Source organism: Carica papaya, chromosome 4 (genome assembly GCF_054855325.1).
Source record: "Carica papaya isolate Zhongbai chromosome 4, ASM5485532v1, whole genome shotgun sequence".
Lineage (NCBI taxonomy): Eukaryota > Viridiplantae > Streptophyta > Magnoliopsida > Brassicales > Caricaceae > Carica > Carica papaya.
In genome coordinates this window covers 7,359,415-7,375,353 of record NC_142312.1, presented here as the reverse complement: position 1 = coordinate 7,375,353, position 15,939 = coordinate 7,359,415, and the positions used below count along the sequence as shown (strand labels likewise).

Sequence of the window (15,939 nt, the reverse complement as noted above, 5' to 3'; positions counted from 1 at the left end):
TTCAAATCAAGAGGACTAAGATTCAGATCCCGATCAACAAGGAAGTTGTGAATAGTTCACCACCCGGATTTCTTTCAAATGCTAGTGAAAATCGTCGTAGGATATCTAATTTTTACTTTTTATTTATTTCTTAATTTTTCATTTGTTCTTTTAGAATGACCATTTTCGTATCCATATTGGGTATTCTAAATTATTGTGTAAAGAGTGTAAACATTAATTTATATTTTATAATTTATTTCTTTTTAAGTTCCGGACTGTTACATATTTTATATTAAAAAATAAAAGGAAACTAATTATTTGAAATGTTTAGAAATGTCCATGGCAACAAAAAATGAAAAAAATAAACACCAAATTATAATAGATGATAATAAACTTTGATGACTAATTTAATAATCTATTCTATGATCAATTATGGATTTAAGAAGTCATAATTATGATTACAGCTTTAATTATAATGGTTGTTATGTTACAAACTATTATTACAGCTTTAATTGTAGTAATTGTTAGTACATTAGAATAAATCATAGAAATGACTAAATTAATTTTGACTATAAATTTTTTTTAAATTATATAGATTATTAAAATGTTCTACACCACTTGAAGTAAAAGATTTTTACGTGTTTTCATAATTTCCGTTAAGAACACATTAATTCAAGACTTAATATATATTGTTTAAAATTATATATATTATAAAATAAAGTTATATATTTTGATTTTATCTCATGGAAAATTAATAGGAAAACGTTTATGGAATGTGAAAATCATGTTAGAAAAGGGTAAAAAGCATATATGTACCATTCAAAAAGCAAATGAAATGATTTTATAGAATGATTGATACATACATATATATTACTACAATTATTTTAGGTGGTTTAAATAATATGTTGGGGTATTTTGAATGTCAATAATATTTATTGTAATACGTTGAAAACATTAATAGTATCTCTATAATAGTACTTTATTTTAGAATATGTCTAAATTTGAGTAAGTAGAATTTAAAAGTAATTAAAAACTTATTTAAATAATCAGTTTAGTTCTTAAAATAAATTTAAATGTTCATGATTTATTAGACTAAAATAATAATTTTTTACTTTATTTATTTGATTGATTAATGTTACCCTATCTTTTTTAAATTGAATATTGGATTATAGGAAAATTAACTATTTTTTTTAGAAAAAGTAATCTTATCCTTAGCACAGAAAAAACATGAGCCGTTGGATCGTTGATTGGGTGCACTTGATCATATCATATGGGGCCCACAGTTTACATCAGAAAGATTGTCTTTATCTTTTATCTTATAATTATTATTATCCATATAAAAGAAAGAGACGAGTAGATAAATGTTAAATGAATTTGGATAAGGTGGATTACCATTTTTTTATCATTCAACTCTCTCTCTCATTTCTTATCTATGTATATATGTTTTTTAAAAATTATATTTAAAAAAATTATCCAAATATTGATTAAGGAATCTCTCTTTTATAGTTATCAAACGTGTAATCTGCCACGTTGCTGGTGGTCCCCTCTGGTAGAGTGACACGTGTACGACCACAAATAACGTTGAACGTTTATTTTATTTATTTAATAACTGCATTTCATGAATTTCTTATTTTTTTATTATATTAATTCTTGAGAAACAGGACTTTTAATTTTTAAAAGGTATCAGACCAGACCAAGATTATGTTTTGGTCCCGACGGACCATTATTCACCGTCCACGTGGCCCAGAAGATGGTCCCACTTATCATAATTATTTTTTTATCTTAAAAAAAATTACACTCTGGATTTTATATTCATTAAAAAATTAAATAAAAATATCGTGCTAGTATTGACAGTAGCAGACTCCCATTTGTCTTTGAATAGGTCCGCAACACGTTTGGTCTTTTTGACTCTTTATAAAGTAATTAAATAGTGGGAAAAATAAAAATTGAGATAAATAATTTTAATTTTCTAAAAATATATATTTGATTTTCAATTTATTTACAAAATTTTAATTTTTATTTACTAATTTAAAGTATTTATAATTTCTATTATTATATATGTCAACAATAATTTTTATTTAAAGTTGGAAGTTTTATATTATTTTATAAAAATTGTATTGTTCGTGGAGGAATATAAAAATTGTTATAGATAATATTTCTAATATGTAAAATATTCCAATTTTTAAAATGATTGTAAGAGAATTTTGGGATTATGCCAAAGCATATGCCTGCAATTTGGCTCTCTCACATTTCTTCTTTTCATTAGATATTTTGCCATCTCATCTTGCAAAGAGATTTCACTTGTACATAAACTTATTAAATTGTTCTTATTATTTTTAAATATTTACTATTTTTTATTATTTTATTATTTAAAAATATTTATATTAATCGATATCCGTTAAATACTAATAATATTGTTAGTAAATTTATCACGTGATAATAAATTAAATACATTACTGTTTTTATTAATTTATATTTAAATTATAATTGTAACGGTCCGGAATTCGAAAGAAAATAAATTATAAATTGAATGCGGAAAAGAAATAATAACGTTAGGGATTACATTCCTTACACAATAATTCAAAATAGCTAATAGGACTATGAGAATAATCATTTTAAAAGAACAACGATAAGGCAAAGAAATAATAGAAAGTAAACAATCGAAAATCCTATTCGCAACCCTCTTGTGGATCGGGATCTGGATCTTGATCCTCTTGATATGAAATGGTTAATGAAAGAGTGAGCTATATTAACCCAGTAAGAATGCTACACTACTCACTGATACAGAAATACATGTTGGTAAAAATTATGAAAATAACTAATGAAACTCTTAATTTAAGTAAATTCATTTATCATAAATAAAATCAGTTATTGTACACTTACTGTAGTAAAATTTTTTAAACTAACCTATAGAGGCAATAGCACAAACAATATCATAATCTCATATTCAATTAGTCATAACAACAACTTTCCCTTTTTTATCTGCCTACTGGTATTTATGGGGGTTCATAAGAATGTCTCCACTACGCGTGAACCCTTATTCAATATTTTCAAGTAACTGGTTGTCCACATACCTCGTTCGGTATCAGCACCAAAAATATCATCTCTCAATACTTCGTCCGGTATGAGCACCAAAATATTAATTCTCAATACCCCGTCCAGTATGAGGCAACGTTCACGGTAGGATTTTCTATGCACCCGGTCCGTCCACCATCTCTTAAGATATCCAGTAAGACTACTATTCATTCATTCACTTAATCAAATAATTTTTCGTTTACGTTTAATTTCTAGTTTCACAATTTAACTATAAATCATGCAGAACAAGCAATACATGCATCAAGAAAATACAATTGAATCATCATACCAACTTCAGTGTAATATTATGCATTTAAAACAGTAAAATCAATCAAACAGGATCAACAGTGAATAATAACCAGTTCCAGTTCTATTAGTAACCTGTAATTAATTATCGAGATTTTCTAGATTGTATAAAATACCATATTATTTATAATTAAACTTTAATTCTATAACAAGGAATAGGGTAAGGAATTTTTACTCGAATCGATGTCCGAAACACTAAGTTTTCAGTTGCGCCTACCGGCAGTCTCCAAATTCCTTGAATTTTTTTTCGGATATTAAAACAAGCTATCAGTACCTAGAAATACCCCCAAAAAATCCAAAATCAATGTTACAAACCCTTTTCGGCCAATTTTGGGATCCGGCACGACGCTGTCGCTGTGTTACAGCGACGACACTGCCGCCTACGGTGGTGGTTTACCTTGGCTTGGCCGTTTTTGGCCAGTTTTGGTCGATTTCGGCCGATTTTGTACTCATTCATGCGAGAAAACATGTTAAGGAGCATCGGTTGGCCGAAAAAAGTCGAAAAATAGAAGCTTACATATGGCAGAGTTTTCTGGTGCGGCGGCTCCGCCGACTCACCTTCGTGGTTGGAAATTTTTTTCGGTTAACCTATAGAAAACAAAATGGTGAATACAATGGTGAAAAAATTGTACGAAATGGGAATCGGAAAGGGTCTCGTCGGAGGTAGTTTTTAATTTTTTCTGCGGTGGTGCCGCCAGATTTTACCAGTGGTTTCTGACTCATCCACTAGTCCTTTTACTCTAATTTGGCCATGGAGATGTTCAAAATAAAATTTCGAGCAACTGGGAGAATGTTTTACCTTTTTTTGGCGGTCAGAGGTGGCTTTGGCGCAGCGACAGGCGGCGGTTAACTCCCTTCCTAGCAACTGGTTCTTCTTCTCTGATTTGGAGGGGGGGCTGGCGACTAGGGTTAGGATTTGGTGTAAAGTGAGGTATTTATATCCGTCTCCTTTTAATCTGGACCGTCTATTGCGTTTGATCTAAACTGTTAGATCACGTTTAAATAAAAAATAAATCTGGACCGTTCATCACGATTTAATCTAGATCGTACGATCGCGTTTAAAGAGTGAATGGATCCGAACCATCCACACGTGCGGGAACAAATCCAAGACTGTCTGATCGCGGGCACGCAAATTGCCAGCGTGACCTCCCGCATGGCACCGCATCAGTGTGCCTTGCTACGCGGCGGGCTCCAGTTCGTTGGAACTGCTAACTGGATAGTTCTTACATGACAAATTTTTTTTAAATTGCATTTTGACTCACAGTTTCTGATTTTTCTTTCAAAAAAACTCGCATAACCCAAATTTTCACTCCTTTTCCCCAAAATTATTTTCAATTTCATCCTTCACCTATTTATCTTAATTTATACATAAAATAAAATTTCATAAATTTAAAAATTATATTTTATACATTAATTTTAAATATTTTAAAATTAACTTATGGGAATTATAACTCTCACCCTCTTAAAAGAAATTTGATCCCTTAAATTTGTCTTTCTCTAACTCAATCAAACAGTTGGGGATACTGAGCTCTAAAGTCTGATTCTAGCTCCCATGTGACATCTCCCTGTGTGTAATTATGTCATAGGACCTTAATGAAAGAAATTTTTTGGTTGCGAAGTACTCTACTCTTTCAATCCATAATACCAACCGGTACCTCCTTGTGGGACAGATCCTCTTAGAGTAAAAGAGACTCGTGCGTCAAGACGTGAGAGGGGTCCGGATTGTACTTGCGTAGCATGGATATATGAAACACATTATAGACCCTAAAAAGTTCTGGAGGCAGTACCAGTCTGTAGGCGACGGTGCCAATTATGTCTAAGATTTCAATGACCCAATAAACTGGGAATTTTGGTTTTCCCCTCTTGCCAAACCTACTAATTTTCTTGAACGGAGAGACCTTAAGGAAAACCCGATCACCTTTTTCAAATTCTAAATCCCTCATCCAGGTATTCACATAACTCTTCTGTTTGCTCTGAACCGTCTGGATGTTCTTCGTGATCTTAACTATTTTGGTATAGTCTCCTCCACAAGTTCTGGACCAAACAACCTTTTATCACCCACCTTTTTCTAACAGATCGGCGATCTACATGAACGGCCATACAACACCTCGTATGGAGCCATGCCAATACTTGCTTGATATTTGGTATTGTAGGTGAACTCTATTAGGGGTAAATGATCATCTCAATAGCCTCCGAAGTCAAGAACACAAACTTGAAGCATATCCTCTAGTGTGCGAATTGTTCTTTCTTATTGTCCACTAGTCTGAGGATGGAATGCAGTACTAAGGGACAGTTTCGTTCCGATGGCCAGCTGAAAACTAGACCAGAACCGAAAATTGAACTTGGTATCCTTGTTGGACACTACTATCACTGACACTACATGTAACCTGACTATCTCCCGAATATACATTCTTGCTACCTTGTTCAAGGGATCGGTCATCCTGATGGCTAAAAAGTGGGAAGACTTGGTGAGCCAGTTAACAATTACCCAAATAACATCATGTCCCAAGCGTGCCCAAAGCAATCATGTCACAAAATCTATTGTGATATGTTCCTACTTCCACTCCGAAATTGATAATATCTGAAATAGCCCGCTTGGGCATTGATGTTCTGCATTAATTTTCTGACATACCAAACACTTGAAAACAAAGTCGGTCACATATCTTTTCATCTTGTTTCATCAAAATCGAGGTCACATACTTTAATACATCTTAATACTTCCGGGATGTATGACAAACTTTTAGTTATGGACCTCTTTCATGATGTCCCTTTTCAGCTCACTGTCATATGAAACATACATCCTATCCTGAAATCTAAGCAACCCATCAGCAGATACTCGAAATTCTGAATTAACTCCTTGTTATGCATTTTTCTTGAGGGCTGCTAGGGTAAAATCGGTGGATTAGGCTTCCTTTATTCTCTAGATCAACTCAGGTTGAACAGTCAGGTGAGCTAAATATGTGACTCTCTTCAGGTGCTGAAGTTGTACCTGTTGTGTGACCCCTATTGCCCTGCATTCTGAAACTATTAAGTGAGCTAATATGTTTTCACTTTTTCTGCTAAGTGCGTCGGCTACCATGTTGCCTTTATCCGGGTGATACAAGATGTTATAATCGTGGTCCTTGATGAGTTCTATCAATATTCTTTGACTCATGTTGAAATCTTTTTGAATGAATATGTGTTTCAAGCTCTTATGGTTGATATAGATCTGAAATGTCTCCTCATACAAGTAATGACGCCAAATCTTTAAGGCGTAGATAGTCGCAGCAAGTTCCAAGTCATGGGTGGGATAATTTTTCTCATGACTCTTCAACTGCTTGGACCCATAGGTTATGACATTTCCATACTGTATCAGAACACAACTCAACCTCAGGTAAGAGGCATCACTATAAACTGTATATTCATATGTCCCACTCGGTAAGGTCAACACAAGTGCGGTAGTCAACCATTTCTTTAGTTATGAAAAACTCCTTTCATAGTTCTCGTTCCACTCGAACTTGACGTTCTTCTTTGTAAGCCAAGTCAAAAGAGCAGTTAGACTAGAAAATCCTTCCACAAACCTGCGGTAATAACCTGTCATTCTCAGAAAGCTACGAATATCCTTGATCGAGGTTAATTTTTCCCAGTTGAGCACTGTCTCAACCTTTTCGAGGTTCACTGACACTTTATCCCTTGATATGATCTGCCCTAGGAAGGTGGTCTGCTTGAGGCAGAACCCACACTTACTCTACATTACATACAACTTCTTTTCTCTGATAAGGTACAAAACCTAAGTCAGATAGTGAGCGTGCTCCTCTCTACTTTTTGAATAGACTAGGATATCATTAATAAATATAATAACGAACTTATCCAAGAATTGTCTGAAAACCTTGTTCATCAAATCCATGAAGATGGTTGGTGCATTGGTTAGTTCAAATGGTATGATCAAGAATTCATAGTGTTTGTAGCTGGTCCGAAAAGTTGTTTTGTGAATGTCTTCTGCCTTGATCTTTACCTAATAGTAACCTGAACGCAAGTCTATTTTGGAGAAGACTTTAGTTTCCTACAACTGATCAAAAAGGTCATCAATCCTGGAGGGGTTACTTATTCTTGATCGTAACCCTGTTCAGTCATCTGTAGTCAATACATAACCGTAACATCCCATCTCTCCTTCCTTGCAATGGGACTCCAGCACTCCAAGGAGAAACACGGTGTCTAATGAACCCATTGTCCTGTAATTTCTTGATCTATTTCCTCAACTCTTCTATTTCTACATGGCTCATGCGGTAAGGAAAAACTGAGATAGGCTGCATGTCAGGTTGAAGGTCTTTAGTAAACTCAACTTTCCTGTCCACTGGTGGTCCAATAAGTTCATCAGGAAACACATCCGAAAAGTCTTAGACTACTGGGATCTCTTAAATACAAATTTCTTTCTTAAGTTTGTATATTGTAGAGAAAACAAAAATGCTATGTACTAAGGAACTTACTAGGGGAGAATAATATTCGAAACTTTTAGTAGCTTGTAAATGACTATTCGTTAGGAGACTTAAATACAATATTTCTCATAGAAATAATCCACGATGGCGTGATACGTCACTAACCAGTTCATTCTTAGAAATACATCAGAGTCTCCCTTGTAAATCTCTATCAGGTCCATCATGGGTGAAATCGAGTCCCGTGGAAGAGGGGCCAGATATTATTGGGGAGAGACCGAGTGGCCCTGTAACAGTGCCAGATAATACGATGGGGGCTCCGAATTGTATTGTGACGGTATCAGATGATACGACGAAAGAGCATGGTTGCATCGAGGTGACATTAAATCCTCTCGTTATAGGGGTGGCTCATAGTGTTGAAGTGGTAGAGGGTTAGATAGTTCCCTCCTCACTTCCTTGACCCATTGGGCAGGGATGAGTCTCTCTAAAATCTCGAAGAGCTTATCGACATTCTCTCGAAGTGACCCATCTCGGGCTACCCTATGTTCAATAATGGACCTCATCTCCTCATGTCTTCTACTTATTTTTCACAAGGAAGCGTAGGCGATAATTCATATTTATGTTTGTAAGTCTTTGTGTAAGGAATGATTCTGAGTAATGTGGCTCTTATACTAATTTTAACGGTCCGGAACTCGAAAGAAAATAAATTATAAATTGAATGCGGAAGCGAAATAATAGCATTAGAGTTTACATTCCTTACACAATAATTTAGAATACCCAATAGGGTTACAAGAATGACTCTTTTAAAAGAACAACGAGAAAGCAAATAAATAATGAAAAATAAATAATTGAACATCTTATTCACAATCCTCTTGTGGATCGGGATCTGGATCTTGGTTTTCTTAATCTGAAATAGTTAATAACAGAGTGAGTTACACTAACCCAGCAAAAATATCACACTACTCACCGATACAGAAATGCAGGTTGGTAAAAATCATGAAAACAACTGATGGAGCTCTTAATTTAAGTAAATTCATTTATCATAAGTAAAATTATTTATTGTACACATACTGTAACGAAAATTTTAAAACTGATCTATAGAGACAATAACACAAATAATATCATAATCTCATATTCAATTAGGTAAAACAACAACTTTTTCTTTTTATCTGTCTACTGGTATCCATAGAGATCCATAGAGATATCTCTACTACGCGTGAACCCTTATTCAATATTTTCAAGTAACCAGCCGTCCCCATACCCTATCCGGTATGAGCACTAAAAATATCATCCATCAATACCTCATCCGGTATGAGGGTGAAACGGGTCGTCCCCATACCCCATCCGGTATGAGTGCCAAAATACCAATCCTCGATACCCCGTTCGGTATGAGGTAACGTTCATGGTAGGGTTTCTTATGCACCCGGTCCGTCCACCATCTTCCAAGATATCCAGTAAGGCTACCATTCATTCATTCACTTAAACAAACAATTTTTCGTTTATATTTAATTTTCAGTTTCACAATTTAACTGTAAATCACGCAGAACAAGCAATACATGCATCAAGAAAACACCATTGAATCCTCATACCAACTTCAGTCCAATATTATGCATTTGAAATAGTAAAATCAATCAAACAGAATCAACAGTAAATAATAACCGGTTCCGGCTCTATTAGTAACCTGTGATTAATTATCAAGATTTTTTAGATTGTATAAAATACCACAATATTTATAATTAAACTTCAATTCCATAACAAAGAATAGGGTGATGAATTCTTACTCGAATCGATGTCCGAAATGCTAAACTTTCAGCTGCGCTTACTGACAGTCCCCAAGTTCCCTGATTTTTTCTTTGGAGATTCAAACACACTCCAAGTACCTAGATATACCTCAAAAAATAAAAAATCGATGTTAGAAACTCTTTCTAGCCAATTGTGAAACTCCAGCACGACAACACCGTCGTGCTCTAGTAATGGCACTGCCGCCCGTGACGGCGGTTTGCCTTGAGTTGGTTGGTTTCAGCCGATTTTGTACTCATTCCTACGAGAAAACACGTTAAGGGATCTCGGTTGACCGAAAAAAGTCAAAAAATAGAAGCTTACTAGCGGCAAAATTTTCCGATGCAGCGGCTCCGCTGGCTCACCTTCGCGGTTGGACATTTTTCTTTGGCCAACCTGTGGGAAATAAAATGATGAATACAATGGTAGAAAAATTGCACGAAACGAGAATAAAAAAGAGCCTCATCGGAGGCAGTTTTTTATTTTTCCCGCAGCGGCACCGCCGACTTTACTCGCAGTTTTCGGCTCATCCACTGGTTCATTTGCTCCGATTTAGCCATGGGGATGTTCAAAAATTAAATTTAGAGTGACTAGAAGAATTTTTTTACCTTTTTTGGCGGTTGAAGGTAGCTCCGGTGCAGCGGCGGGTGGCGGTCGACTCCCTTCCCGGCGACTGGTTCTTATTCTCTGGCGGGGGGAGTTGGCGGCTAGGGTTAGGGTTTGATGTGAAGTGAGGTATTTATATCCGTCTCCTTTTAATCTGAGTCGCCCATCGCGTTTGATCTGGACCATCTGATCGCATTTAAATAAAAAATGAATCTGGACTGTTTATCGCAATTTGATCTAAATCGTACAATCACGTTTAAAGAGGGAACGAATCCAGACTGTCCACATGCGCAGGAACAAATCTTGACCGTCTGATCGCGGGGATGCGGATTGCCAGCGTGGCCTCCCCCGTGACACCACATCAGCGTGTCTTACCACGCGTCGCACTCCGGTTCGTCGGGACTGCTGACTGGGTAGTCCTACGTAGCATATTTTTCTTAAATTGCATTTTGATCCACAATTTTCGATTTTTCTTTCAAAAATATCTCCAGAATCCAAATTTTCACTACTTTTTTTCAAGATTGTTTTCAATTTTATCATCCACCTATTTTTTTTAAATTTTTACATTAAATAAAAATTCATAAATTTAAAAATTATATTTTATACATTAATTTTAAATATTTTAAAATTAACTTCCGAATATTACAATAATTAAGTTTTGATATGACTTTTTCATAGATATTATATTTTGTTTCAAATTAAAATTTTTTCCATGTGTTTTTTTTTATTTATAAAATCTGTTTATAATTAGTATATAAAAGAAAATAATGCAAATATTTTGTATTTTAATTAATTAATTTTATATTTTACTCTAAAAAATCAATAAGTTAATTTCATTTTTTTTATGCTTTCTAACCATTTCTTACTTTTTTTTTATTTGATAGATTTAGGAATTGGACTTGTAAACATGTGTATATATAGAAACTTACTTAACCTTTCGATGCAAAGTTTCTAAATAAAATAAAATTTTAAAAAATTAATTCTAAAACAAAAAATATATTTTTATATCCAATGAAAACAGAACTCAAAAGTTATTTGTACAATAAAAACTAATATTAAATATTATAATAAAATAAGTACAAAAACAAATATGGAAATTTATCATTAGACAATGTATTAGTACTCCATCAATTAATTTCACAAAAATATGGAGCTCCAGCAGATATTTTGAAATGTCAATATACACACCATATACATATATTTAAAAAAAATATAAAGAAAATAATATAATAATTACAACAGTGAAATGAAATTCTATTATTATTATTATTTAAACCATTAAATAATAATAAAATTAACTCCAAGATACAAGGATGTAAACATCTTATTTAAAAGAATAATAAATTTAAATATGACTTTTTTGGAGTACTACTAATTACTAGATTTGACCATAATCTCTATATTTAATTATATTTTTATCACCAATTTAATTATTATTTATTTATATGTCAATTAATATAATAAAAAATAGTAGATAATAATAACCAAATAATACTAATTAAATATATTCAAATAGTTAAAAATTACAAAATATCAATACACATCCAAATAATTTGAGGTATTAAAAAAATCACACATTGTGTATCTTTAAATTTAAAAATATTATGGGTATGTATTAAAAGTATTTACATTAAATTATTTTTGTAACATTAAATTTTTTGACGATATAACTTAATGTGACCAGGATTACACTAATTATATATACATATATAAAATATAAAATTTGTATAAAGTTAGTGAAATTAATTTAATTACATTGCAATTAATTGAGATTATAATATTATTAATTATGTACATAATATTTGTTATATTATATTTATATAATATAAATACTGTAAACTATATTTTTTTTTACCAAAAGATATAAATTGAACTCAATTAATTACCTTTTTAATTAATTTTTTCAGTTAAAAAATTGAAGAAAATTATTTATTGTTTTTTGTTATTTGAGGTTAATTCGGAGGAGATTATATTTGTTCACGTTTAAGGGACTTGTTATGGAAAGATTTTAAGATTGCGATGGAACGGCAATACGTGTGAGCCGTATGGACTGGGAAGTCAACCCGCCCCGATATGGAATTGGAAGCACGACTAGTCAACCCATTTGACCAAAATCAACGGCTATACAAGCGGTAGAACATGATACACGCGCGAACCACCTAATCATTTATCCTTTATCTGTAATAACAATTCTCACCCCATAAATGGATATTGTCTCCTCTTTCTCTCTCTCTTCTTTCTTCTCCCATCTGCGAAAGCCGAGGGAGAGACTTTCTTGGGTCATGCAATTCGGATCCCCTGGATCCGACTCCCAGTCTCGATTCCTTCATAAACATACCACCATATTTTTTCCGATCTAATTTTTGGAACCCAAGAAGGAAGATCCGATGACGCGTCGTTGCTCTCATTGTAGTCATAATGGGCACAACTCTCGGACCTGCCCCAACCGCGGGGTCAAGCTCTTCGGGGTCCGATTGACTGACGGGTCGATCCGGAAGAGCGCCAGTATGGGAAATCTCAGCCACTACGCCGGGTCGGCTTCTGGCACCCATAATGGAAATGGGTCGAACAACCCTGGCTCGCCTGGTGAGGGTCCGGATCACGGCGACGGCTACGCCTCCGAGGATTTTGTTCCCGGCTCTTCGTCGAGTCGCGAGCGAAAGAAAGGTTTCAATTTTATTGTTTTTCCTCTAGGGGTTAATTTTGTTCGCTGATTTTGGATTTTGTCATTTGGTATAAGTTTTTGTTGTTCGATTAAATTTTTCCGAGTAAACTTTTTTTTTGGTGGCTGTTGCGTTGAAGTTTGATTTGAATCATTAGTTTTAGAAGATGCTACAGGCTATTCTTGTTGATAATGGGGATAGTGATGATGATGGTTGAATTCTGGTGTGTTTATAGATTGTTGGATGAGAGCAGTCTGTGTTTAAAGTTTGCTACTTTAGTCTAAATTTAACCTTTTGATTTACTGTGATTTCTTCTTTAGTTGAAGAAAGTTTGGATGGGAATAAGATATGTTTGTTGTAGCTAGGATTATGTAAATTTGGTACCTAAAGCAGAGAAGGGTTTCAAAATATGGGAATTGAAGCCCAAAATCAAATGGAGCCAATAAAATTTATAAGAGATATGGGAGGAATGAAGATGTTGGATTCAAGAGAAGGGAACTTTAGTTAGAATAATTATGGGGAGTATATATCTTAAAGGTGATTGCATTTTGATCCATAGATCAGAATTGGTGCTTGAAGGCTGTCAACTACCTCTTATGTCAATTTATGAGTTCAAAGGAAATTCATCTTGCTACTGCTTGGCTGTAGACTCTTATGTTCCAAGAAAATGTTACTGGGGTTGAGTTACTTCCAAGAAGCTTAAGAACTATAATAGATGTTTGAAATGTTAATATAACTGTGTTTGAGCTTAAAGGTGATTGCATTTTGATCCATAGATCAGAAATTGGTTCTTGAAGGCTGTCAACTATCTCTTGTGTCAATTTATGAGTTTGAAGAAAATTCATTTCGCTACCGCTTGGCCTTAGACTCTATGTTCCAAGAAAATGTCACTGGGGATTGGAGTTAGTTCCAAGAAGTTTAGGAACTATATTAGATGTTTGAAATGTTAATATAACTGCTTTTGATCTTGGGGATCCTACTAGATAGGGAAGGGTTATGAATATAGAAATAATATTTATGTTATATAGATTTTTCTTTTAAAAATATATTCATTGATTTAGCACAAAAACTTGTTTGCATTTCTTCTGTTTCTTAATGCTCCAAAGGATATAACATATGAATTCATTTACTTCTTCTGTTGGGGAGAACTTTCTCTTGTCAGTAATTCTCAGAGTACCTAGATTGCTGTTATCCTTTGCGATTTTGATATGAAACAATGGTTTGTTTGGAACTGGTTCTGAGGAAGACTTCCAAGGATAGAAAAACCGTTGTTTTTTATTTCTTCTATACAAGAAGGGTACTTGCTTTAGTGTCAGTCATGTCATATTTTTGAAAAGGAATTATTTGTCATAAATTGCTGGCAAACAATCTGTATGCCATATAATGTATGTTAAAAGCTCCGAACATTGCTACCAAGTTCTCATGAAGTGCCACTCCTAATAGGTACAGATGTTCCTAGTGCTGCATGTCCCTACTTTTTCTTCTGGATAGAAACTGCATAATCCCCACATGTTTACAGAGTGCTGTAAATGTTGTTTTGCAGGTGTTCCATGGACGGAAGAGGAGCACAGGATGTTTCTACTTGGGCTGCAGAAGCTCGGCAAAGGTGATTGGCGTGGAATCTCACGCAACTATGTTATATCAAGGACACCCACCCAAGTGGCCAGCCATGCTCAGAAATATTTCATTCGGCAAACCAACATGTCTAGGAGAAAAAGACGTTCAAGCTTGTTTGATATTGTAGCTGACGAAGTTAGTACTCTTCTCTCTGTATGCTATAATCTGCATATGATTATTTTTAGTTGTATCTAACAAAGGATAAGTCACATATTAAGGTTTGCTTTTTAATTTTCTGCATATGGAGTGGAACTGATAGTCTTTGGAAAACCTTTGCAGCCAGTTGACACTACAGTGGTCTCACATGACTTAACTCCCAACATTGCCCCAGTGGAAACACAGAGCAGCAATCCATTACCTCCTCCTCCTGCCTTGGATGAAGAGTGTGAATCAATGGATTCTACAAATTCCAATGATGGAGAACCTGTTCCTCCAAAGCAAGATAACTCACAATCCTGTTACCCAGTAATATATCCTGCTTATTTCTCACCATACTTTCCATTTTCTTTTCCATTTTGGCCTGGATATAATACGGAGCCAGCAAAGAAAGAAACACATGAAGTCTTGAGGCCAACTGCAGTGCATTCAAAGAGCCCAATCAATGTTGATGAACTGGTTGGCATGTCAAAACTCAGCTTGGGAGAATCAATTGGTCATGCTGGGCCATCATCTCTTTCACTAAAGCTTCTGGAAGGTCCTTCCTCTAGGCAATCCGCATTTCATGCCAATCCGGGCTCAGGTAGTTCAAGCATGAATTCAAGCAGCAGCGCGATCCATGCAGTTTAGTGGCAGGTTTTGTTGAGCTTAATGTTGTAGGATAGGCTGGTGTTTTGTGGGCTCTATAGGTTGCTGTTAATACAGGATTAATAATGTGCAGTCTGGTTTGGCTTCAGTTATACATTTCTTCGTGAGACAACCTTAATAAATTTGTTTTTCTTTTAGTCTTAGAACTTAGGAAGAAACTTTTGAGTTAGCCTGTAGGCTTTAGTAACTTGTCAGAAATTGTTTGAATTTCAACATTTATGTTTGTCTTAAATTAGTTGGTTCTTCCTCTTTTCCATTCAGAGTTCACACCATATCATATCATTCAACTATTTGTTTTACATACTGTTTGCTGTTATGTTAAATTCTCAAAACTAATATGTGATGTATTCCTTGGTTTTTTCTTTATGTATTTCAGTTTACTTCTGTGCTATCATATTATTCTCTTAATTAGTTTTCTTGGTCTTAAACTCTCTTCTTTTTCTCTTTAAAAATTTAGTTTCTGTGATTTGATTTTTCATCTTTTACATAAACATGTTAGTTTTTTGAATTATTATTGTATAACAAACATTTTAGTTTCTCTGTTTTCCAAGATCTTGATCTGTTTACCTTAAAAGTTTTATTAATTCACACTGTGTTTTGTAACTTTTGCATAAACTTTGATGGTGTTATGATTAAGTTAAATTATTACTTTACTAATTTGCTTTACTATCAAGCACATATACAAATTGTTAACGTTC

The 15,939-nt window shown here is 34.1% G+C and overlaps 1 protein-coding gene across 1 annotated transcript; it reads left to right on the top strand.

The window, feature by feature from the left end:
* The first annotated feature begins 12,396 nt into the window (after positions 1-12,396).
* Positions 12,397-15,497, top strand: LOC110811455 (myb-like transcription factor family protein). The gene is made up of 3 exons (XM_088217672.1): positions 12,397-12,824; positions 14,364-14,572; positions 14,717-15,497. The coding sequence occupies exons 1-3, from the start codon at positions 12,545-12,547 to the stop codon at positions 15,221-15,223; spliced, it is 996 nt and encodes a 331-aa protein (XP_088073798.1). The 5' UTR covers positions 12,397-12,544; the 3' UTR covers positions 15,224-15,497.
* Positions 15,498-15,939: the final 442 nt, after the last annotated feature.

What these genes read in the sequence shown, in the direction of transcription:
- LOC110811455 (XM_088217672.1), top strand. Translation starts at nt 12,545, where the DNA reads ATGACGCGTCGTTGCTCTCATTGTAGTCATAATGGGCACAACTCTCGG. An exon ending in GAGTCGCGAGCGAAAGAAAG is followed by an intron (nt 12,825 to 14,363) that starts GTTTCAATTTTA and finishes GTTGTTTTGCAG; the next exon opens with GTGTTCCATGGACGGAAGAG. An exon ending in TTGATATTGTAGCTGACGAA is followed by an intron (nt 14,573 to 14,716) that starts GTTAGTACTCTT and finishes AAACCTTTGCAG; the next exon opens with CCAGTTGACACTACAGTGGT.